This window comes from Channa argus, chromosome 8, assembly GCF_033026475.1.
Source record: "Channa argus isolate prfri chromosome 8, Channa argus male v1.0, whole genome shotgun sequence".
Classification (NCBI taxonomy): Eukaryota; Metazoa; Chordata; class Actinopteri; order Anabantiformes; family Channidae; genus Channa; species Channa argus.
The window spans coordinates 28,385,830-28,405,608 of NC_090204.1; the positions used below are offsets into that span (position 1 = coordinate 28,385,830).

Below are 19,779 nucleotides of genomic sequence, written 5' to 3' on the forward strand. Positions count from 1 at the left end.
GAATGTAAACAGAAACGAGCAGTATGGCTGTATACTCCCTCACCAGATAGAACGGCCGGCACTTAATAATCATAAAGTCCACCAGGGGTGAGCAGTGTTTGTAGATCACAGCAGCATCGTGGCACCACGCATCACTGGTGTAAACACAAACCCCGCCGCCGCGGGTTTTTCCTCCCACGGCGAGAGCTCTGTCCGCTAGCTGTCCAATCCCACCCAAACTTTTACCACACAGCAGCCTTTGATTTACTTTATCTACAGCCTCACAGCTAGAAGATCGCAGGTTTAAATCTACCCGTGGCCTTTTTGTGTGCAGTTTGCATGCTCTCCCCGTGCTTGTGTTCATTTCTTCTGGTTAGTCCTCCCACAGTCCAAAGGTACGGCACTTAATATGTACAGATGCATGTTAGGTTAATTAGTGACTATAAATTGCCTGTAGGTGTGAATTTGACTATGAATGGACAGTGATGGTCTTTGGGATGGTCTGTCTGTCTGTGTGGGTCTCTGTGTGTTGGCCCTGAGAAAGACTTGAGAGCTGTCCAGTGTGGACCCCGACTCTTGCCAGCTGGGATAGGCTCCAGCCCCCTGTGTCCCTAAACAAGATATGTATTTAATGATGGATGGATATTTAAATATAGTATAAGAATTTCAAATCAATCACCGCCCTCTTGACAACAAAAGTAATGTTCTGAGTTGTTTTCAGAAGGAGTAGCAGTGGTATGATTACTGAAAATGTATTTATAACTTTCCACACTATTTATTAATGGTAAAAGTAATACTATTGCAGTACTGTGTTACTACTAACACATTACAGTCCAACACTGGTTACAACTAAGAAACATCTTCATTTTCATATAAAATTGTCTTCACTTGTGTGTATGATTAAACCAGTATAACTGGGATAATATTCTACTTTAGAATTAAGGCTTTTTTTTATTATTTATTCCTTGATGTCAACACAGTTTACTGTAACTGTGATTTGGAGACTAGTCTGTTACTGATTTTTACTTTCACAGTTCACAGGTAAAAATTTCCAAACCAAATTCTTTACCACTCTCACAGTCATTAGCAAAGGCTCTGAGAGCAGCACCCCTCCCCCACGCACACGCCTTGTTTTCAACTGAGCTGATTGATTCATGTGCAGAGAATAGTGTGTCAGTGCTGCTACAGTGACCAGGGGTTGCCTCACTCTGTTGGATCCAGCAGCAGCCACCGTGTAACTCTCCTCATCCATATTGATGCTGAGTGTTGTCATCTGTGACACTGTAGCCTGTGGTTTGGCTGGGTTGGAAAGTGCTTGTTCTTGTAATCCAACCCTTTTAGAGAGTATTGATGTTCCTCTTTCTCTCCCTCACACTTCCTCATGTGTGGTTCAGCCTCTTTCTCTCCTACCAGGGGGAGGAGGCTGCACTGCTCAACACTACAGAGGCCTGTCCTAGGGTTTATAAGTTAAATAGATGTATTTTTAGCACTAAGTGCAACATTTCCACAGTGCACAGGCATATGTCCCTCTTATCCCCTAATTTTATAGATTTAGTACTAGTTACTCAGCAGCAGTTACTGTGGGGTGGCAGCGGCTCAGTTGGTAGAGTGGCCGCCTACGGACCAAACGGTCAGAGGTTTGTGCCCCGCTTTTGCTGACCACATGTCGAAGTGTCCCTGGGAAAGACACTGAACATACAACAGCCCATCCCCGTCCCCTGCTGTGCAGTGCCGGTCCCAAGCCCAGTAAAAACTTGCAAGGGTTGCGTCAGGAAGGTCATCTGGCGTAAAAACTGTGCCAGATCAACATGCAGACAAATGACCTGCTGTGGTGACCGTGAACTCATGGGATGAGCCAAAATAACAAAAAAAAAAATTCAGCAGTGGTTACTGTCCAGATACTAGGGGCCTCTGATTTAGACTGTAATTGGTCAGTATGGACAGGATATGTTTGGAGACTGTATTGGTGACTCTAAGGTGTGAATTTTTGTCTGTTTGTGTGTGTCTCTCTGTGTTGGCCCTGAGATAAACTGAAGACCTGTCCATGGTGGACCCCACTTCTCACACAATGACAATGACAACTTTATTTTTAGAATAGCAATGCGTTTCATGAGGGTCTGTAAAAGTGAATTGGCTGTGGAAAGAAAATTAAACAACCAATCATATACAGACACATAAGCCAGTAAGAAATGTTTCCATTAGTGGATGGGTATATGGTTGTGTGATTTTGGACCAATCATTTTCTGAAATTGCCATAGAGGCAGGGCTGTGTCTGGTGATTGACAGAAGGGATACCAGATTGGCTCAGCAGCTAAAAGAAATGCATGTTCAGGGAGCTTTTTAATGTCTGACAAATAAGGCATGCTCCATAGTAAAACCAAAAACCCCATCAACCACTCAAACAGGCAGTAATATTACATTAAAAACTGTAAAAGAAAAGCAGATAAAAACTAAATATTATCTAAAACAATTGTGAGATAAAAGAATCAATAGTGTTAAACAAAATGTTTAAATTAAAAGTTTTTTTAAAATGGAGTATTACAATGAGGAATCTAATGCTTCCCATATTTCCAGTGAGGGAGATATGGGAAGGGAAAGCAGTTTGACGTAATGAAGAAATGTGATTGGATTACAGCTGTGTGTTTGCACGTATGTTGCTTGTGTATCAAGCAGGCTCGCTCCTAGTAAATGGGCAGATCTGATGTATGAGCTCATTCCTACAACCTGGGAATTTAGGCACAAATTGGCTCACTTGTATTAGCCTGGAATTCAATTAAACATTGTTCCAGCTATTAGCCTCTGAAATGTGCCTGGGGCTGATGCCACTTAGTGTCAGCCTGTCACTGTGGACAGAGAAATGCCAGGGTCAGATCTCATCACAGCCAATGAAAACTCAGACAGGAATGTATGCCAACAATTATTCCCTATCCACAGTCCTTATTTCTTTGCTGTGAGGATAGACACTACCAGCATGCAGATTCTTTCAGTATAATTATGAACAATAAGACTGTGGTGGAAGCTGACCACTTGTAGTCTTGAGAGACTTCCAGTCAAACTTGTAGTGTGTATCTTAAAGGCTCTTTTTCTGAGGTTCTTTAAGATGTTTTATGTTTTCTCCGAAACTCTTCTTTTGAACGAGGTTTATTATTCTAACCAATCACAGATGGAAAAACCCTGTGAGTCACATGCCAACACAAAAGGGTACCTTGTGTTTTATCTGAGACGCCACAGCTTTGAGACCCTGGGTGGATTGATTTAATTTCTGTTCTTACAGCTTGATTCCCAAAAGAAGAAGCAATTTGTTACTTTATGTAACTGGTTTTTCAGTTACATAAAGTAACTATTTCCATTTTAGTCCATAGTTCTTATTCCTTTCTTTTAGACATTCTCTTTATAAAAGGCATAAAAATCTCGATAATCACGTTCTCATTCTAATCTATGCTTCCCAGTACTGCAGGTATTTGGGGCCTATTTCTAGATTCTAACATACGTCTTTCTCTTTTGTCTCAAGTCAAGTCCGTATCAAAATGCAAATCAGAAAAACATTAACACCAGAGCTTCGTCTTAATTTTTAACCTTCATAATGGTAATTAAGAAGTCCTTAAAGCGTTGATGGAGTCTTGTGGTTCTGCAAAGTTACACCACACAATGTGAACACACTAGAGAGAAGGCAAAGCAATGGACAAATCTAATTGCTACAACAAAAACAACCTAAAATCACAAACATTTAAGACAGTACTCATTCAATAATTTGCTGGACTGAGTCTAGAGTGATGTTTCCAGCTCTGTGAGACATGGCTATTGTAGTCTGACAAACAGACACCCTTTTGTGTGGAGGAAATGGAGAACTTTGAGCAGCTATGAAGAGTGGTTAGTACTACTTGACTTTGCTGAAAGACCTCTCTAGGAGGACCACTCCAACTAGAAGAGGACATAAAGTCAAGGGTACTTATAGGAGGATGCCATTGGATGTGGATGCGTGTTTGGATGTGGATGCAGTCAGAATTCAAATCTGACAGAAAATTATAGTAAACTGATCAAACATGGCATTCACAGTAATAGGAGGACATATACCTGCAAAATACAAGATAGTTATTCTGGACCTATTTACCTGATTGATTATGTTGAGCGAGTGGAGAAGTTACTAATATGAAAAATGCACTATTAATATTTGTTTCGGTGCATTGTTATGGTATTGTTTTATGCAGTGTAAACAAAAAGACAAGATCCAGGTTTCATCCAGGTGACATTTTTTTGGGGGGGGGGGTTGTCCATCTTTTGCTGGACTTTGTTTTATGATGCACCAAATGTTTTCTATTGGTGAAATGTCTGGACTGCAGGCAGCCTAGTACAGCACCTGGACTCTTCTGCTGCAAAGCCATGCTCTTGTGATGGATGTATTACGTGGTTAACATAGTCTTCCTGAAATATACAAGGCCTAAAAAAAAAAAAAAAAAAAGGAATTTGTCTGGATGGAAGCATATGTGGCTCCAAAACCATTTTGTACTTTTTAGCATTAATGGTGCCCATACCATCAGAGATACAGGGTTTTGAATTGTCCACACATCTTCCCAACTTCTGTAGAATTAGGGTTGTACATATGTAGTCATTTTTTATTGTATAGTCTCAAAATGATTTATTGTCTTTCTTGTTATAAGCTTATGTCAGTTTAAGCTTGTCAACTTTTATAAAAGGTATAAATAAAGGTTTACTGGATGTATGAAAGGGAAGAAAATGATAAAAAGGAGAAAAACTAATCAAATACATATTAACAGAATCCCTTTTACTTGCAGTTTGAAAAGAACAGCTCCCATAAAAGTTCAGTTTTAGACAACTTAAATTGTATTTCTTGTGATAATCGATTTTTTTTTTTTTAGTTTTTAAAAAAGCATATTAACACAACAACTGGGACAGATGAGTTACTAAGCCTTACTGAGGAAGCCACACTGTCCTTGAATCAAATCTGAAACTTTTAACATTCACTACACTAAGGTGATCTTCATTAAGTGTGTAGCTTTAAAAAAACAATTTTTTGAGCCAGTAATAATTTAGGTGAGGTACTTTAACAAGAGAAAATACTTATGCAACTAGTTTGTTTTTAAATCATTTAAATTAATAAGGAAAAATTACACTGACTATAATTTAATGTTCAAATGTATTTGTGTGCGTGGTTGATGATAACTTATGCTTCTCTCTGTACGTAGGTTTATCATTTTAAATGGCTCTAATGTGTTGCTGAACATTTTTTATTCCTTTAAATTCTGATACTACTTCTATTCCCTCTACCTTCCTTCATTACCCCATTAACTACAGGCTGAAGCAGACCATTTAAAGTGAGAAGTACACAATTACACAAGAACTTTCAAAAGTTGTCTCCTCCAGCTGGGGCCATATTGTTAGGAAGTGGCAAAAGAGGCATTGTAGTGTCTTAAATATATGGCTGGTTGTAGTGTATACCGAGGGTGTGAGGGTCCTGAGGACCCAAGTAATGAGGTGAGAGGAGGTAAGATGGCAACAGGGATTTATTGCAATGAGTACAGGTACAGAAACAACAGAAAGTCACACCTAAAATGGAGGACAGACAGAGAACCAACACACTACACAAAAACAATTAATAGGAACATAAGTGCTAAGACTAGGGCTAAGAAAACCGATTTAATAAGGGATTGGGGAACCTAGAGAATGTTAAATGCAGGACTGAGGGGAGCAACAAAAACTAAAACATGGAGGAAGAAACTAAGAAGGCTATGTGAATAAGAAAAAGTGATTGCAATAGCACTGAGAAAACAGGGAAAAATAGGAATATTATAATATAAACAGATATATACGGATAATAAAAACAGGGGTAGGTACATAAACCAAACTAGCATGAAACAGAATATCCAAATAACCTAATAATTAACAGAGACCAACAGACAAAGATAAACGAAGACAAAACCTCCGACCAAAAAGTGAGAGTCCACAAAGAGAAGTCAGGTAGAGCAGAGCAGGCTGGAGTCAGTGTACCTGCCGTGGGTTGCCTCGATAGTTGGATAAAAGCAGGTGAGGTTGGATGTTTCCATAGGGACATACTGTAGTTCTTCATTTTTTCTTTAAAATACCTCCTGAACCTGGGTAATAGCATCTCTGCTGAATGCGACATTTGGCACAGCAGGCACCAGCCTGTACATCATAGTGTTTGTGGGGAATGACCCAACATCAGTAAGAGTATTGTTCATTCCCCAGAGTGTGATCAATTTTACTAACATTACAGTTATCAGTGTTTATGTGAGAAATTGTAACAAACCCAGTTACACTAAATAATGTTGAACGTAATGGTTTTACTGCCTTGGCGGTTGGACAGCTGTGGGTGATGTTGGCTACTGTCGTAACGTTCATTCTCCTTTTTCTACTTATATTACCTCCCGACTCTGGCCAGCAGTGTGCCCGCTGATTGCAGCCCTCGTCCCTGCAGGCGCTGGCCTCTGCGCCGTAGTGTCAGCAGGAGTGTTGCTTCATCAGTGGGAACACTGTACGCTAGTGTGCGATCAGTTTTACAAACGTGAGCATTATCATGATTTATGGAAGAAACATTAACTAATCCAGTTATACCAACAGAAAATGGAATTGTTTCACTGCCTTCCGACAATAAAAGCATGTTTGTCTGATAAAACCAACGTTTAAGGGAGCTACAATATCAATTTAATGAGAATTGTCATAGATTGAGAATTCGAGATAAGAGAAGTAATTCAAAGTAGGTTTGTGTCACTAGGTGGTAGTATAGGATACAAAATGTTTTTCTGCTTTACTTTCGATTCCGTTTTTTGTACGCACTCCACAATGGGTTACAACACTCACTATTTCACTCTGCACTGTCTTTAGACCAGTGTGTGTAGGTTCTGTAAGCTTGATTTGCATTGAGTCATTCCTTTGTGCTTTTATGTAAATTCAGCTGCTGAGTTGAGTGGTTAAAAGACACCAATAACCTGTGAAACTTTGTCAATCTGATTGACTCACTGATGAGTGTAGTTCTGTTCTGCTCTGCATGTTTCTCTGTCCTGCTGATTAAACTCACTATAACCAAGACTGTGAGCTGCCTTTTGCCTCTTTAACTTACAGTACAGTTTTTGTCACGACATTTTTCACCATTTTATGACTTTGACTTTGTGTCTTCTTTCTCCTGTAATTGTCTTTCTGCAGGTGTCCCCGGCATTGAACCTGTGTGTTTTCCAGCGTGCAGCTACTGGTCCTACTAACGCATTTTGTTGCTCTGTTCTTTTCTCTCTTCACTTTCCACTCACCCCAACCGATCAAGGCAGATGTCCGTCCACCCTGAGCCTGGTTCTGCTGGAGGATTCTTCCGTTAAAGGGAGTTTTTCCTCTCGACTGTTGCCTATGGCTTGTTCAATGGGGAATTGTCGGGTTCTCTCTATACATCTTTATAGTCTTGACTTTATTCTGTAAAGTGCCTTGAGATGACTTTGTTGTAATTTGGTGCTATATAAGTAAAGTTGAATTGAATACATTTTGTCTTTAACAATAGTATTTTCATCTACATTGTTATTTTTTGTTTGTATGTTTTTTTAATAAATATTGTTAATGAATATGTCAAACTTATCTGGATTGCAGAGAGAAGTTGGGTTCTGGATGCCTTACATGAAGCTACAACCAACGTCTGTATTCTTTCCTGGAAGGCACATTAGTTATGTACATTAGTTATATCCATTGAGAATGTTTTATTGTTGTTTACAAATATAATTCTTTTGTATCTTGCTTATAATGTAACTTTTTGCCAAGTCCATTTTTTGGAGCAAGATAGCCTTAAATAAGTTTACAGGTAAATATGTATGCAAACGGCAGCCGAGAGCAGAACCTGGAGACTTCTTCCCTCACTCCACACAAATAGCTCTGTTCATTCGAAACAGCGCCGAGAAACACCTGTGCTGATGACGTCGCCACTAATAGAAAAAGCACGTGCAATCACGTGGTCAGAGAATTGGCAGTTGAATCAGCTAAGGAGGAGACGGGGCTGCAGGTTCATCTGGCTGTGAGTTTCGAGTTTCGCTCACTTTTAAGTGATTGTTCATCCATCCATCTGTCTCTGTTTGGCCCAAACCGTAAACTGCTTAACGTGGACGTAAGGTTGTCGCTTAGTGTCGGGACCGGGGTCTTAGTCGACCGGAGACTGAGTCGTGGTGCCGCGTTGTTAAAAGATCAATTAAATATTCAGTAAAACCAGGTGGGACTAGGTCCGGATTACACCGGCTAAACGGATGGTGTCCACAGTTGTGACAAGAGCCAAACTGTGTCTGACAACACAGACCCCGTTCTCTGAACTCTCCCTACATATTGGTGGAGATAGGAGTGATTTACTAATTTTTATATATAAATAAATTGGCCAATTTCAGTCTGTCACAAGGGGACACTTTCTGCCTTATAATTAAAATTCTGAACCTGACAGCATCATTAATTTATTAATTATTTTTAACCACACAGATTCCTGTAAAATCTACACACAGTCTGCATTTATACAGATTACTAATTTAACTGGTGTTGGTCATTTAATGCTTATTTAAAATAATGACTAGGAGTCAAATGTTTAAAAGTGTTCACCTGTGGTTGCTTATATGATCCACGTGATCCTTTAGTGGTCACATGATCCCTGATGTGTGGGTGTATCTGGATTATAAGTAAGCAGAGTAAAACTTATATTGATTGTTGCTCAGTGTGTTTATACAAGAAGAATGTGATTGTACGTGAAATAAGTCTGGAATTGGATATTTAACAGATTAACCTCAAAGCAGCTCTGGGCAACTGATTGGTGTAACGTGTCCTTCCAGAGTCCAGCAAAAGGCTGTCTCCTAGATTATCACACTAAATCAGGGACCCTCTGTAAATTGTCTTACTGACTATAATATTTTATTTAACCATGGGACCAAATCTGTAGACAGGTGTTGCAGAGTGCACAGCCCTTTATATTAACTATTAGTACTTTGCTCGAATGCTGCACCAAGACTGGGTGGCATCTGACTATCTGCTGTTGGTCTGGCTTAAAGTGATTAAAGATTATGTTAGGTTTAGAGAACAGTCAGTGTAGTGAGCCTTCTGCAGGTCTGTCCAGGTAAACTCTTGGCTGCCACGGGAAACATGGTTGAGCAGTTACTGACAAGAGTTGTGAAACTGGTAATGAGCTGTAGTGAGCATGATCCGTGGGAACAACAGCTGTATCTTGAGCAGGATATTGTCTTCTGTGCAGCAAGGTTCTCGACAGTGGAGTTGCAGAGTATTGTGCCACTGTGGATCTTGGTGGGAAATAAAGAAATGCATATATAATATAAAGATCAGGCCTGTGTTTATGTAATCACTGTGTATTAGATCAAATGACAAAATAATGGCTGGATCTCAGCACGTCATAGAGGAAGCACTGGCTCTTTGTCTTCAGAGGATTGACATGGAGGAAGACAGGCTCAACGCTGAACGCAGTGAGTCATTAAATGTGTTCTCTATTATAAAAACTATAGTAAACAGTGGTCAGTGCAGGATTGTATGAGTTAACTTTTTATCTTTGCTACTATGAAATCAGGACAAACGTTTGTTTTGTTTTTTTAATGCGCTGGAACATTTAATTTACTAGATGAAAGTAAATGTATGATTTTAAAAAAGTGGTTGATACAATATATTAAATCCACTTTTTTCCCTCACAACCAAACAAACCAAAGACGGAGGTGTTTATCCTGTATAAATTATTTTGACTTGCATCCAACTAATAGAGTGAGCTTGACTTGAAATCAGTGATTTCTTTTATTTTCTTCTTCTTCTTCCAGAGTTCATTGATGTGGTGAAGAACTTTGAGGCAGTGAGGAAGAAATGGCTGAATGCAGAACTAGAGCTGAAGAAGTACAAAGAGCTGGTGGTAAAGTTGAATGTGGCCAATGCTGCTCTTGAAGTAAAACTGAAACACACTCGGAACCAGCTTGACGTGGAGATGAGGAAACGCTACAAGATTGAAGCAGACTACCATTACCTGGTGAGGGTTCCTGTGGGCGGGGGGAGTGTAGTTTGGTTTGAACACACAGTGACTGCATTTAAATGCTCTTAAGTAACTGGGGTACTCAGGGAAATTATCTTTCTCAGTTAATCAGTGAGTAGTGTTTCCATGCATGGTTTCTGAAAATCCTTGTATACATCCAGCATGAGTAACCTGATTTCTCCCCCACCTCTGACCTTTTTTGGAAATGTGGTAAACAGATTTGAACAGTATAGTGACAGAAACTGCTGCCTCTAACTTCTCTCTCTCTCTGCATCTGTGTTTGTGTCACAGCAAAGTAACAGTGCAGGAAGAGTGAAACAAAAGTCACATACAGCTGATTCACAACATGTGATTCTGAATTATTTAAATCCATGGGGGAAGGGACTTTTTTTAGACTTCTCCAAGGCAATTTGTGTTAATTAAATTGTCTGTCTGACCCTAGGAGAACTTTGTGAAAATGAGGTGTCATCGTCCCACTTGTTAACTATTTCTTTTTTGTTTTTTTAATCCGTGAGTTCAGGTTCGCCACAGCGGATCATTGTTGATTTGGCACAGTGTTTTCGTTTGTTTTTGTTTTTTTTATGCCGGATGCCCTCCCTGACACAACCCTTTCCCAATTTCTACCGGGCTTGGACCGGCACTGCACAGCTGGGGAGGGGAATGAGCTGTTAGGGGTTCAATTTCTGCCCAGAGACACTACGACATAGAGCTGGGACTGAGGATCGAACCATGGACGGCTGCCTTTACCAACTGAGCTACAGCCGCCCCTGCGTAAACTATCTCTTTCATTTATTCTTTTACTCAGCTGCATGCAGATACTGTCTGCAGATACTGTCTGCAGCCTGTCTGCACATTTGGAGAAAGACTATTAGTAACCTAGTTACGTATATACATGGCAGAGTAATCTGCATACTCCAACAGAAATCGACCCGGGGAAACCATATTTTCCTAATCCCCTACCCCAATTTCAGAAACCAGCTTTCCTGTGTAAATGACACTTTCCCGAGAAGACAGGAGGCAGAGCTGGAGGTAGCAGAGCTTAAGATGTTGAGGTTCTCTTTGGGAGTGACGAGGATGGACAGGATCAGGAATGAGGACATTAGAGGGACAGTTCATGTTAGATGTTTTGGAGATAGTCAGAGAGGACAGATTGAGGTGGTTTGGACATGTTCAGAGGAGAAACTGTGAATATATCGGTAGAAGGATCCTGAGGTTGGAGCTGCCAGGCAGGAGGTCTAGAGGAAGACATGAAGAGAGGACATGAAGTTAGTTGGTGTGAGTGAAGAGGATGCAGAGGACAGGGTTAGACGGAGGCACAATGGGGCGACTGTGGCGCAAGAAGGTAGAGCGGTTGTCCACCAATCTCACAGTTGTTGGTTCAATCCCCGGCTCCTCTGGTCACATGTCGAAGTGTCCTTGAGCAAGACACTGAACCCCAACTTAGTTGCTCCCGGTGAGTGTTGGCCAGCTGCATAGCAGCTCCCCCATCGTGAAAAACATCGTGTGAGTGTGTGTGTGTGTGTGTGTTTGATTGCGAGTGTGAATGGATGAATAAGAAGCAGTGAAAAGCGCTTTGAGTGCCAATAGGTAGAAAAGCGCTATATAAGTGCAGAACATTTACATGATTCGCTGTGGCGACTCCTGAAAGGAAACAGCCAAAAGGAAAAGAAGATAAACCACTGTGAGGTGTGATCGAGAAACAAAATAGTTTCTGCCATATGAAAATGTATTAGCCAGTTTTGAACCTTAATGTTTGTTTTTTTTTTTATTGTAAATTCTCATCTAATTTAAGAGGACCTTCTCAGAACAAACGGATAACAGGCCAAGAAGGAGGAGTCCATAATGTTCCTGTAGCCCCTCTCTAAAAGCAAACATTTTAAGATCAATCATCAGCATTTGGAAGGTATAGCGGTTGTCCACCAATCTCACAGTTGTTGGTTCAATCCCCAGCTCCTCTGGTCACATGTCGAAGTGTCCTTGAGCAAGACACTGAGCCCAACTTAGTTGCTCCCGGTGAGTGTTGGCCAGCTGCATAGCAGCTCCCCCATCGGTGTGTGAGTGTGAATGGGTGAATAAGATCAGTGTAAAGTGCTTTGAGTGCCAATAGGTAGAAAAGCGCTATATAAGTGCAGAACATTTACCATTTTCACTGTGATGACCTCTGCAGCCAGCTAATGTTGGTGTATCAGGATTTCAGCAGAGTTATTTCCTGTCTCTGGTTACAGGAGCGACAGATGCAGCTCATGTGTGACATCCTGGTCCATGATAGTAAGTCCAGCGCCTGTCTGAATGACGAACAAAAAACACTTTTAGCTGCATTTGATCATAAAGGTGGAAATGTGACTCTGCACAAGAGCAGCAGGCGGTAAGAGATCAGTCTATCAGGTAGTTCTGCAAAATACTGTCACTTCGCTTTTTGCTCCCTTTTCACAATGTAAATTGCATACAGAAAAAATCCACTAACTCTGTCCTCTGGACTGTTGGTGCTTTCAACACTTATTATGAAGAATTACAGCGCAGAGGCTGGAAGAAATGAGTTGATTTTCAGGACAAATCTGTGATTAAACCTGTTTTTGACAATCCAGGTTGTCTGTGATTGATGAGTCATCTTTCCTGTCTCATTCGGACATCAGCTACGATCGAACAGATGATGACGTGGTACGAGTATTGACCTGAACAGGTGTTGTGAATCGGACACAGACTGCGCAAAATCAAAGTCTTCTGCTTTTAATGCCCAAGTCTTTTCCACTGGTCACTGATTCCATTAGATTTTATCCAAAATGATCTTGTAGACAACTGTCACTTGCTTAAGATTAAGTTTGTTTACAGAATAACACCTTTTATAGCAAGAAAAGCTCAATGTTATGTTTATAAAACATAAAAAGGTTTTATACAATATCATTAAGCCGAATACAAGAACCTGTTTTTCATTCATTTCTTTTAAACAAAACAAAAAACGTTAGTCAGAGTTGCTTAATGTGATGTGTTGATTTTGTTTGTTTTCATTTTGTTTCAGGATCTAGATACAACTGTGATCAAACCTTTGAGATCCAGGCCCCGAGAGAGGAGGGTAAAAACAAAGCATCAGTTTTTTGTTTTGGTGGTCATGTCCATCTGTGCTTAAAAGACCCACCTATGATTCATTCAACAAAATTGTTCTTAAGGAAATTCCTGGACTTATCACAGTCAGAAAAACCTCAGTTATTCTATTTGGTAGTATCATTAGTGGATATAAAAGCACACAAGATGTGTTGTGGACAAAAGTATAGTTGGTTTGGTTTTTTTTTGTTTTTAACAGCTTTATTGAAAATGGTTGACTAATATGGCTGTCCTTTATAAATTCCATTATCATAAAGATTATGGTAATTTTGTACGTGCCGTTAGAAACACATGTTCTGTTGGTTCTGTGCAGCGCTCGTCGATGGGACCGGCTGCTGTCTGTGCTCCAGTTATGAAACGAAGGCGAGGTGGTAACGGTTCAGCAGAGCTGCTGGAGAGAAAACCTGTGGACAAGGTGAACAAAGGGATAAAGAAGACTTTAGTCAACCAAACTCAAACACTCACATAGCAATGACAGCAGAGCTGCCATGCAGCCACTGTCACTCGCTAGGATGAAATAAACAATAAAATAACTGGAATAATTATAATTACAATGAAGATTTGTTCAGCATCACAAAAAACTGAACCTTAACCAGGTCATCTTTGTTTCAATAAGCTAAATTTAAGTTTTTGACTCAGGAGGTGGAGACTATAGTAAAGGCATCAGTAATGACCCCTGAAACTGGAGGACAGATCCACATGGTGGTGGGAATCACACACGAGACCCATGAAAACCCAGTCCAGACCATGGCTCAGGAGTGTCTAGTGTCAGTAGAGGAGAGACAAGCAGGTGGGTTTGTACCAGTTGGATTATTTCTATCGAATCAACTGTTCCATGATCAGCGCTCGGTACAGCAGAAATTCTATGTAATAAACACTCCTGATTAGAAAAGCGAGTTAACATGTAACACTGTACACATTCAAACTACTGGTTTGACATTCCACTGAACTATAGGGGGCAGTGTTGCACAAAGAGAACCACATATGTTGTAAAATTGGCAGGAAGTAGATGGGTAAGTTAGTGGATGTAAACAGTTTGTTTCAGAGCCTGAAAAAAATCAGCTAAGAGTGTTTTCTGTGGAAGAGCATTTAATTACCTGTGTTAGAGTAACAGAGGTGAGGTGCCTTTTAAATTACAGTAGGATCCTGAGTGTTTCGGTTCCGCAGATGAAACCTCTGTGTGGTCTCCCTGTGATGAATCAGTGGTGGAGTTGCAGTTGGAGAAGAGTGTTGCAGTCATAGATGCTTCCCCCGGCAGAGCTGAGAAAACTCTGAAACATGATTTTGTTACTAAAACGGTACGAACTGGCTTATGTTAGGGTCAAAGACAAATCTGTAATATCTGTTCTGTTGGTGTCACTATGTATTTATCCCCCCCACAGGTGATTATGCCTGAGAAGTGCTCACCCTGTGGGAAGAGGATCCGATTTGGAAGAATGGTTGTGAAGTGCAGAAACTGTCGAGCAGTCGCTCATCCTGAGTGTCAACAGAAAGTGACAGAGGGCTGCTTTGTGGCCACGGCAGGAAGTTCAACTCCGATGGTTGTTCAGGTTTAAACTCATTTAAACTCACTCAACACAACATTTAGATGATGGGTGGGGGTGGACTAAGGGTCTCTGATGTCCATCCTGAATAAATCCATTAGAAACCAGTGGCTGCAGAACTTTATTCAGAATCATCATAACTTTATAAAATAATCTAGGAAATTTATAAACATGAAGACAAATAAAACATAAAACTCACCCACTGTAAAATCCAGGGAATCAAATCCAAGGTCAGAGGAGAGTTTTATACTAGCTGCACGCCTTCTTGCCTGTAAATAGTTGACTTCATATTTTGTCAGGATTGGACCTTTGAACAGGGAGGCTCACTGGATGCAGACTGAAGTGTGAAAGTCAGAATTTCTGTAGTGGCTCTGAACTCAGATGGTGGCAATATTAGGCTCAGTACTCAGACCCAAAACAGGGACTAAATAATTGTTTTGCTGCTAATCTTGACTACAAAGTTCTTGGTTAAGGTAAAATTTTAGACTTTGGTTTGAGTCATAAACAATAATAGACTAATCATAGTCTAATAATAGCATCTTGCACAGTGTGTTAAGGAATCAGAGGCAAAGTTCAAAAGCACTTCAGATGGCAAAATAGTGATAGATAAATGTAGTAGTTTTACAAAGGGCAAAGAAATAACCGATTTAATTCATTTTTATTTGTATCAGAAATGTAATTGTTCAAGGCAGAAACACTACAGTTTTACAGTGAAGCATTATTAGTCACTTATGACTCACAGGTCCTAAAGCCAGAGATTGAAAGGAAAATGTTGATTAAATGTGTACACGTTAATAACGTCTGTATAAGTCTGACTTTTACACCTCATATTTCAATATGGGATTTACAAATAAAAAAAAAACTTCATTCACAAACATTGTTTTACAGCTTAAAGTAGTAACACAGTATCAAAGCCAATAAGGGCACCTTTAAATAATGTAGAAAATGCATAAAGGAAGTAATGTTATATCTAAATTAAATGGAGTCAGCGCTGTGAAAGTCTGAATGTAAAAAGGGAAATTTAACGTGAAGAAAATGATTCACACTGCTCAAAGCAGTCACAGCATTTCTCATCCATCTGGTAAAAATGCTAATATCCTGAATGGATGTGGTGTTTTTGATTTTAAATGGATTTTGAACGGCATGGATTTAAGTTTGTTGGGGTTGAGATACATCAAGTTTAGTGGAGCTGTGGTGCTTTATCATTACTTCTCACATCTGAGGAAAAGTCTGTTTTAAATTACTAGTTGGCTTATTGGCATTTTGTTTATACCTTGAGACATTCCCTTAAATGTTCTTTTTTTTTTCTTACATTTGTGGTGAGAACTATTTTAACAGGATGATGTTAACCATGGGGACAATGATGGTGGAGTGGTTAGCACTACTGCCTAACATCTAGAAGGTTTGAACATATGGCTGGCTATAGCCTTCCTGCTACTTGCAAGGATTTTCTCCAGGTACAAAGCATGTCCAAAGACATGCATGTTAGGTTAATTGATCACTTAAAATTGCCGTAACTGTGAATGTGAGTGTTGGTGGTAAACAGCATAAGTGCTTACAGATGATGGATAGATGTCAACCACTGGTCTGCTTTATTGTGGCACTTCTGACACTTTAATCGAAAATACTTCCGAAAATATATGCAGAAGGGTATAGCCTGTTTAGGCAGCGGAAATTTAAATACCTGTCTGTATGTCTCCCCAGGGACTGAGAAGTTGCACCTTTTCATCCCAGCTTGCCTTTGATTTGCTACACACTCATTATAAATTTTCGTGATTGGCAGGAGGAGGGAGAAAAAGTCATCCCGGGTAAAAGTCCAGCTAAGGTCACTAGTCACTGGTGTATATTTCGAAGTGGAACTCTAGATTAATCTGGATTAAAATCAAATTCATGACTAATGTCCAAATGGTGTCCCCACCTCAACCTCAGACCTCTTCTCTTTGAGGCCTTAATCAGACAGTTTAAACAGCCTGTGGGGGGCTTCGGAAGCGTTTTCAGTGCTACAAGCATTTTGCTCACCTTTTTCTGCTCACTCAACACTCCATGTTGTTTAAGGACACCTCCAGTCAAAGATCAGCTCAGAGCAGAAAAGACTCTTATTTGGTGGTTGCCTGTTTTTACTACCTTTTTGGTTGTGTTATCAACCTTTTTTAAGGCAATGTGGTCCATCTCTATTGTAACCTAAAACATTCTCTGTGCTGTCACTATCTTAGATTATTGCCAAGTCTGCTGGGTCACCCCATCCAGGAAGTTCACATACACTTAATTTCTAATCTGTTTTTCTCTTCAGGACTCATTGGAAGCTTTTACTCCAGTTACTTATCCCAGAGTTCCTCATCTAGTCCGACAGTGTGTGACAGAGATTGAGAGGAGGGGGCTGCAGGAGGTGAGCTGGTCCTCAAAGGCTTTAGGGTTGTTTTCTGACACTGCAGATGGTACGATTCTTTTGGTAGATCCAAAAAATTCATACCACTTTAGAGGAGATGGTCTCCGTATGCTCATTGTGGTAGAGTCAGTCAAGTTTGTTGTCCACAGTAAGAAAACAATTAGTAACCAGTAAACAGGTATGAGCTAAATTGGCTCCTGCAGATGAGAAAAATCGACTATAGCTAGCTACTAATGTTGGCTGTAGACTGAACAGAAGCTGGAGCATCATCAACAAGAAGGTCAGTTGGCTTTGCTTTTGGTGCAGTTTCATTCGTGACAGAAACGGGACGTAGTGAGTTTTCCCTAACCCCCTGATTCAAAGTCAACAGCAAGTTTGCTTTGCACGTCTGCATAGGTTAATGTGGTTCCTGCAGCTAATCAACATCTGCATGAGTAGTTTGGACATTAAATGAAGAAATGGATTCAGTCTGAGATCAACCTACTAATGTCCTGATTGTTTGTCTGCAGAAAGGACTCTACAGAGTTCCTGGAGGAGAGCGTCTGGTGAAAGGGCTCAGGGATCAGTTCCTTCAGGGGAGAACTCCTCTCACACTCAATAAAGTCCAGGACATCCATGTGGTGTGTGGCCTTCTCAAAGACTTCTTGAGAAAACTGAAAGAGCCTCTCATCACCTTCGCACTGCACCGAACCTTCATGGAGGCTGCTGGTACAAATCTAAAAATGCTAGTGAAGTACCATAAGTGTGCTTAAGTGTAATACAGTATTAGTATCCTGCAATGTACAGCCCAATGAATATGTTGATATTAATCAAGGGAATTGAAAACCTGGATAAATTGAAAAATAAATAAGAAAACAAACAAACTATTTTTAATTCATTGTTCAAACATTTGAAAGTCAAACTGTGCAGCTAACCCCTTGTCCTCACTGTCCCTGTGTGTCTCAGAGCAAGCTGATGAAGACGTCATGTATAAAGCTATAGCAGAGTTGCCAAAGGCTAACAGAGACACTCTGGCTTTTCTTCTGCTGCATTTACACAAGTAAGAGATGTTTATTTGTGGGTTAAACATGGCCGACTGCTCACCCTCTGATTTGTCACACAGTGATCAGCCACAACATTAATACCATCTGCTGCTTTTAAAATGATCTTTTTTTTATTCAAATACTCTCAACCAATAAATCCTGATGTATCATTATGGGTTAACCATTGATAGATGGTTAAAAAAAAAAAAAAATGAAAATGTTAAAATCAGCTCCACTTTTACCAACCTTGACTTTTGACCCTTATTTTGTATTCATTACTGAAAATGTTTTACAAAAATGAGTATTGTTTAAATACATTGTTCTCTTATTTTTTAACTACATTTTACTAAGCAAAATGTAAATCTGCTTAGTACTTTTACAATTTGACGTGTTATGTTTTGCTGTGTATAGGGTTGTATAGCTGCAGACTGCTCAGAGTGACTATGCTGACCCTGGTCCTCCATGACATTAAGACCACTAGTGTTAGTCACTGATCAGTGTATATGGTCAACATTATGTCCTGACACTGGCAGATGGTTTACTTTCACCATTTCTTCATGCATCAGGGTGAGGAGGAGTCCCCACTGTCAGATGGACCAGAATAATTTGGCCCGAGTGTTCGGACCAACAGTTGTGGGTCATGGCATGTCTGAGCCGTCTCCAAGAACCATTTTGAAAGACATCAACACTCAGCCAAAGGTCACTTTAAGCACTCAAGGACTGGCTGTCCCTCTGTTTGATTGGTGGACACATGATGATCAGTTTCTTGTTAAACCTGTTGGATTTGTTTCAGGTGATTTACCGGCTGTTGTCCCTCCCTGAAGAATACTGGAGAGGAGTCCTAGCAGACACCACGGATCAGGTCTCGCCCTCCACCGGTAAGGCCGATAAACAGGACTCGGGACAAGGTGAGTTTTCAGATCTCATAGGGAAATAGTAGTATAGTATAGTAGTGCTGTTTCTTGACTCAGATGGTAACTGTTGGTTTTGTCATCCTGCTTTTACTGGGTTGTTTTACAGGTTTCTAACCTCGCTGTGGTTTCAATAGCCTAAATGAAACTGCTTTATTTTTCTGCAGGTTTTTTTCTGCCTTTGACGTCTCCTGAGCTGAACAGTTACTACAAAACAGGGAGAGGATCCCATAAAATCAGGACCAACATGTAAGATCACAACAGACCTGAGTCCAACACTCAGACAATTATGCAGACCAGCTTTTACAATTAGGGGAGCAGAGATGCTTTTAACCCTCAGTAATGCCGAGCTCACACCTTCTCCTCTGCAGAACAGAAATAGGTTTAATCTTTAGAGTTAAACCTGTGTTGTAATATTTGTACTTTTCTGTCCTCAGTCAACCAGGGAAGAAGTTCTTCACATCACTAAGCTCTTCCTCAGCTGTTGATCCACCCAGCTGGCCCTAATCTACATTACACACCACCCTTTTTTTAAAGTGAGTGCTCCACTCTGTTCTGTGAAGATGTGTTTAAATATAGCAGACTGCTGATAAATTTAGAGACATAACAGAGACAGTAAAGCAATGATATACACATTAAATTAAATCATTTCATTGTCATTAAATCATTTCTGTGGATCCCAGCATATGGCTGGTCAGCTGGTTTCATACCTTTGCAACTAATCAAACAGAAGCTTCCTGCTGCACTGAAAATGAAAAGGAAATTTGATGTAAAGCAGAATGTATGCATGTTGAAGCTTAAGTGTTTGGACCAGAATCTTGCATTGTGA

At 40.2% G+C, this 19,779-nt stretch overlaps 1 protein-coding gene across 1 annotated transcript; it reads left to right on the forward strand.

Moving 5' to 3' along the window:
* Window positions 1-9,349: 9,349 nt before the first annotated feature.
* Window positions 9,350-19,457, forward strand: si:ch1073-416j23.1 (rac GTPase-activating protein 1). Its single transcript, XM_067513801.1, has 16 exons — window positions 9,350-9,440; window positions 9,783-9,985; window positions 12,214-12,353; window positions 12,574-12,646; window positions 13,005-13,058; window positions 13,401-13,502; window positions 13,727-13,877; window positions 14,255-14,385; window positions 14,470-14,637; window positions 16,922-17,017; window positions 17,527-17,725; window positions 17,963-18,056; window positions 18,606-18,738; window positions 18,833-18,947; window positions 19,118-19,199; window positions 19,388-19,457. Exons 1-16 carry the CDS (start codon window positions 9,350-9,352, stop codon window positions 19,455-19,457), a joined length of 1,902 nt encoding a protein of 633 aa, XP_067369902.1.
* The last annotated feature ends 322 nt before the right edge of the window (window positions 19,458-19,779 follow it).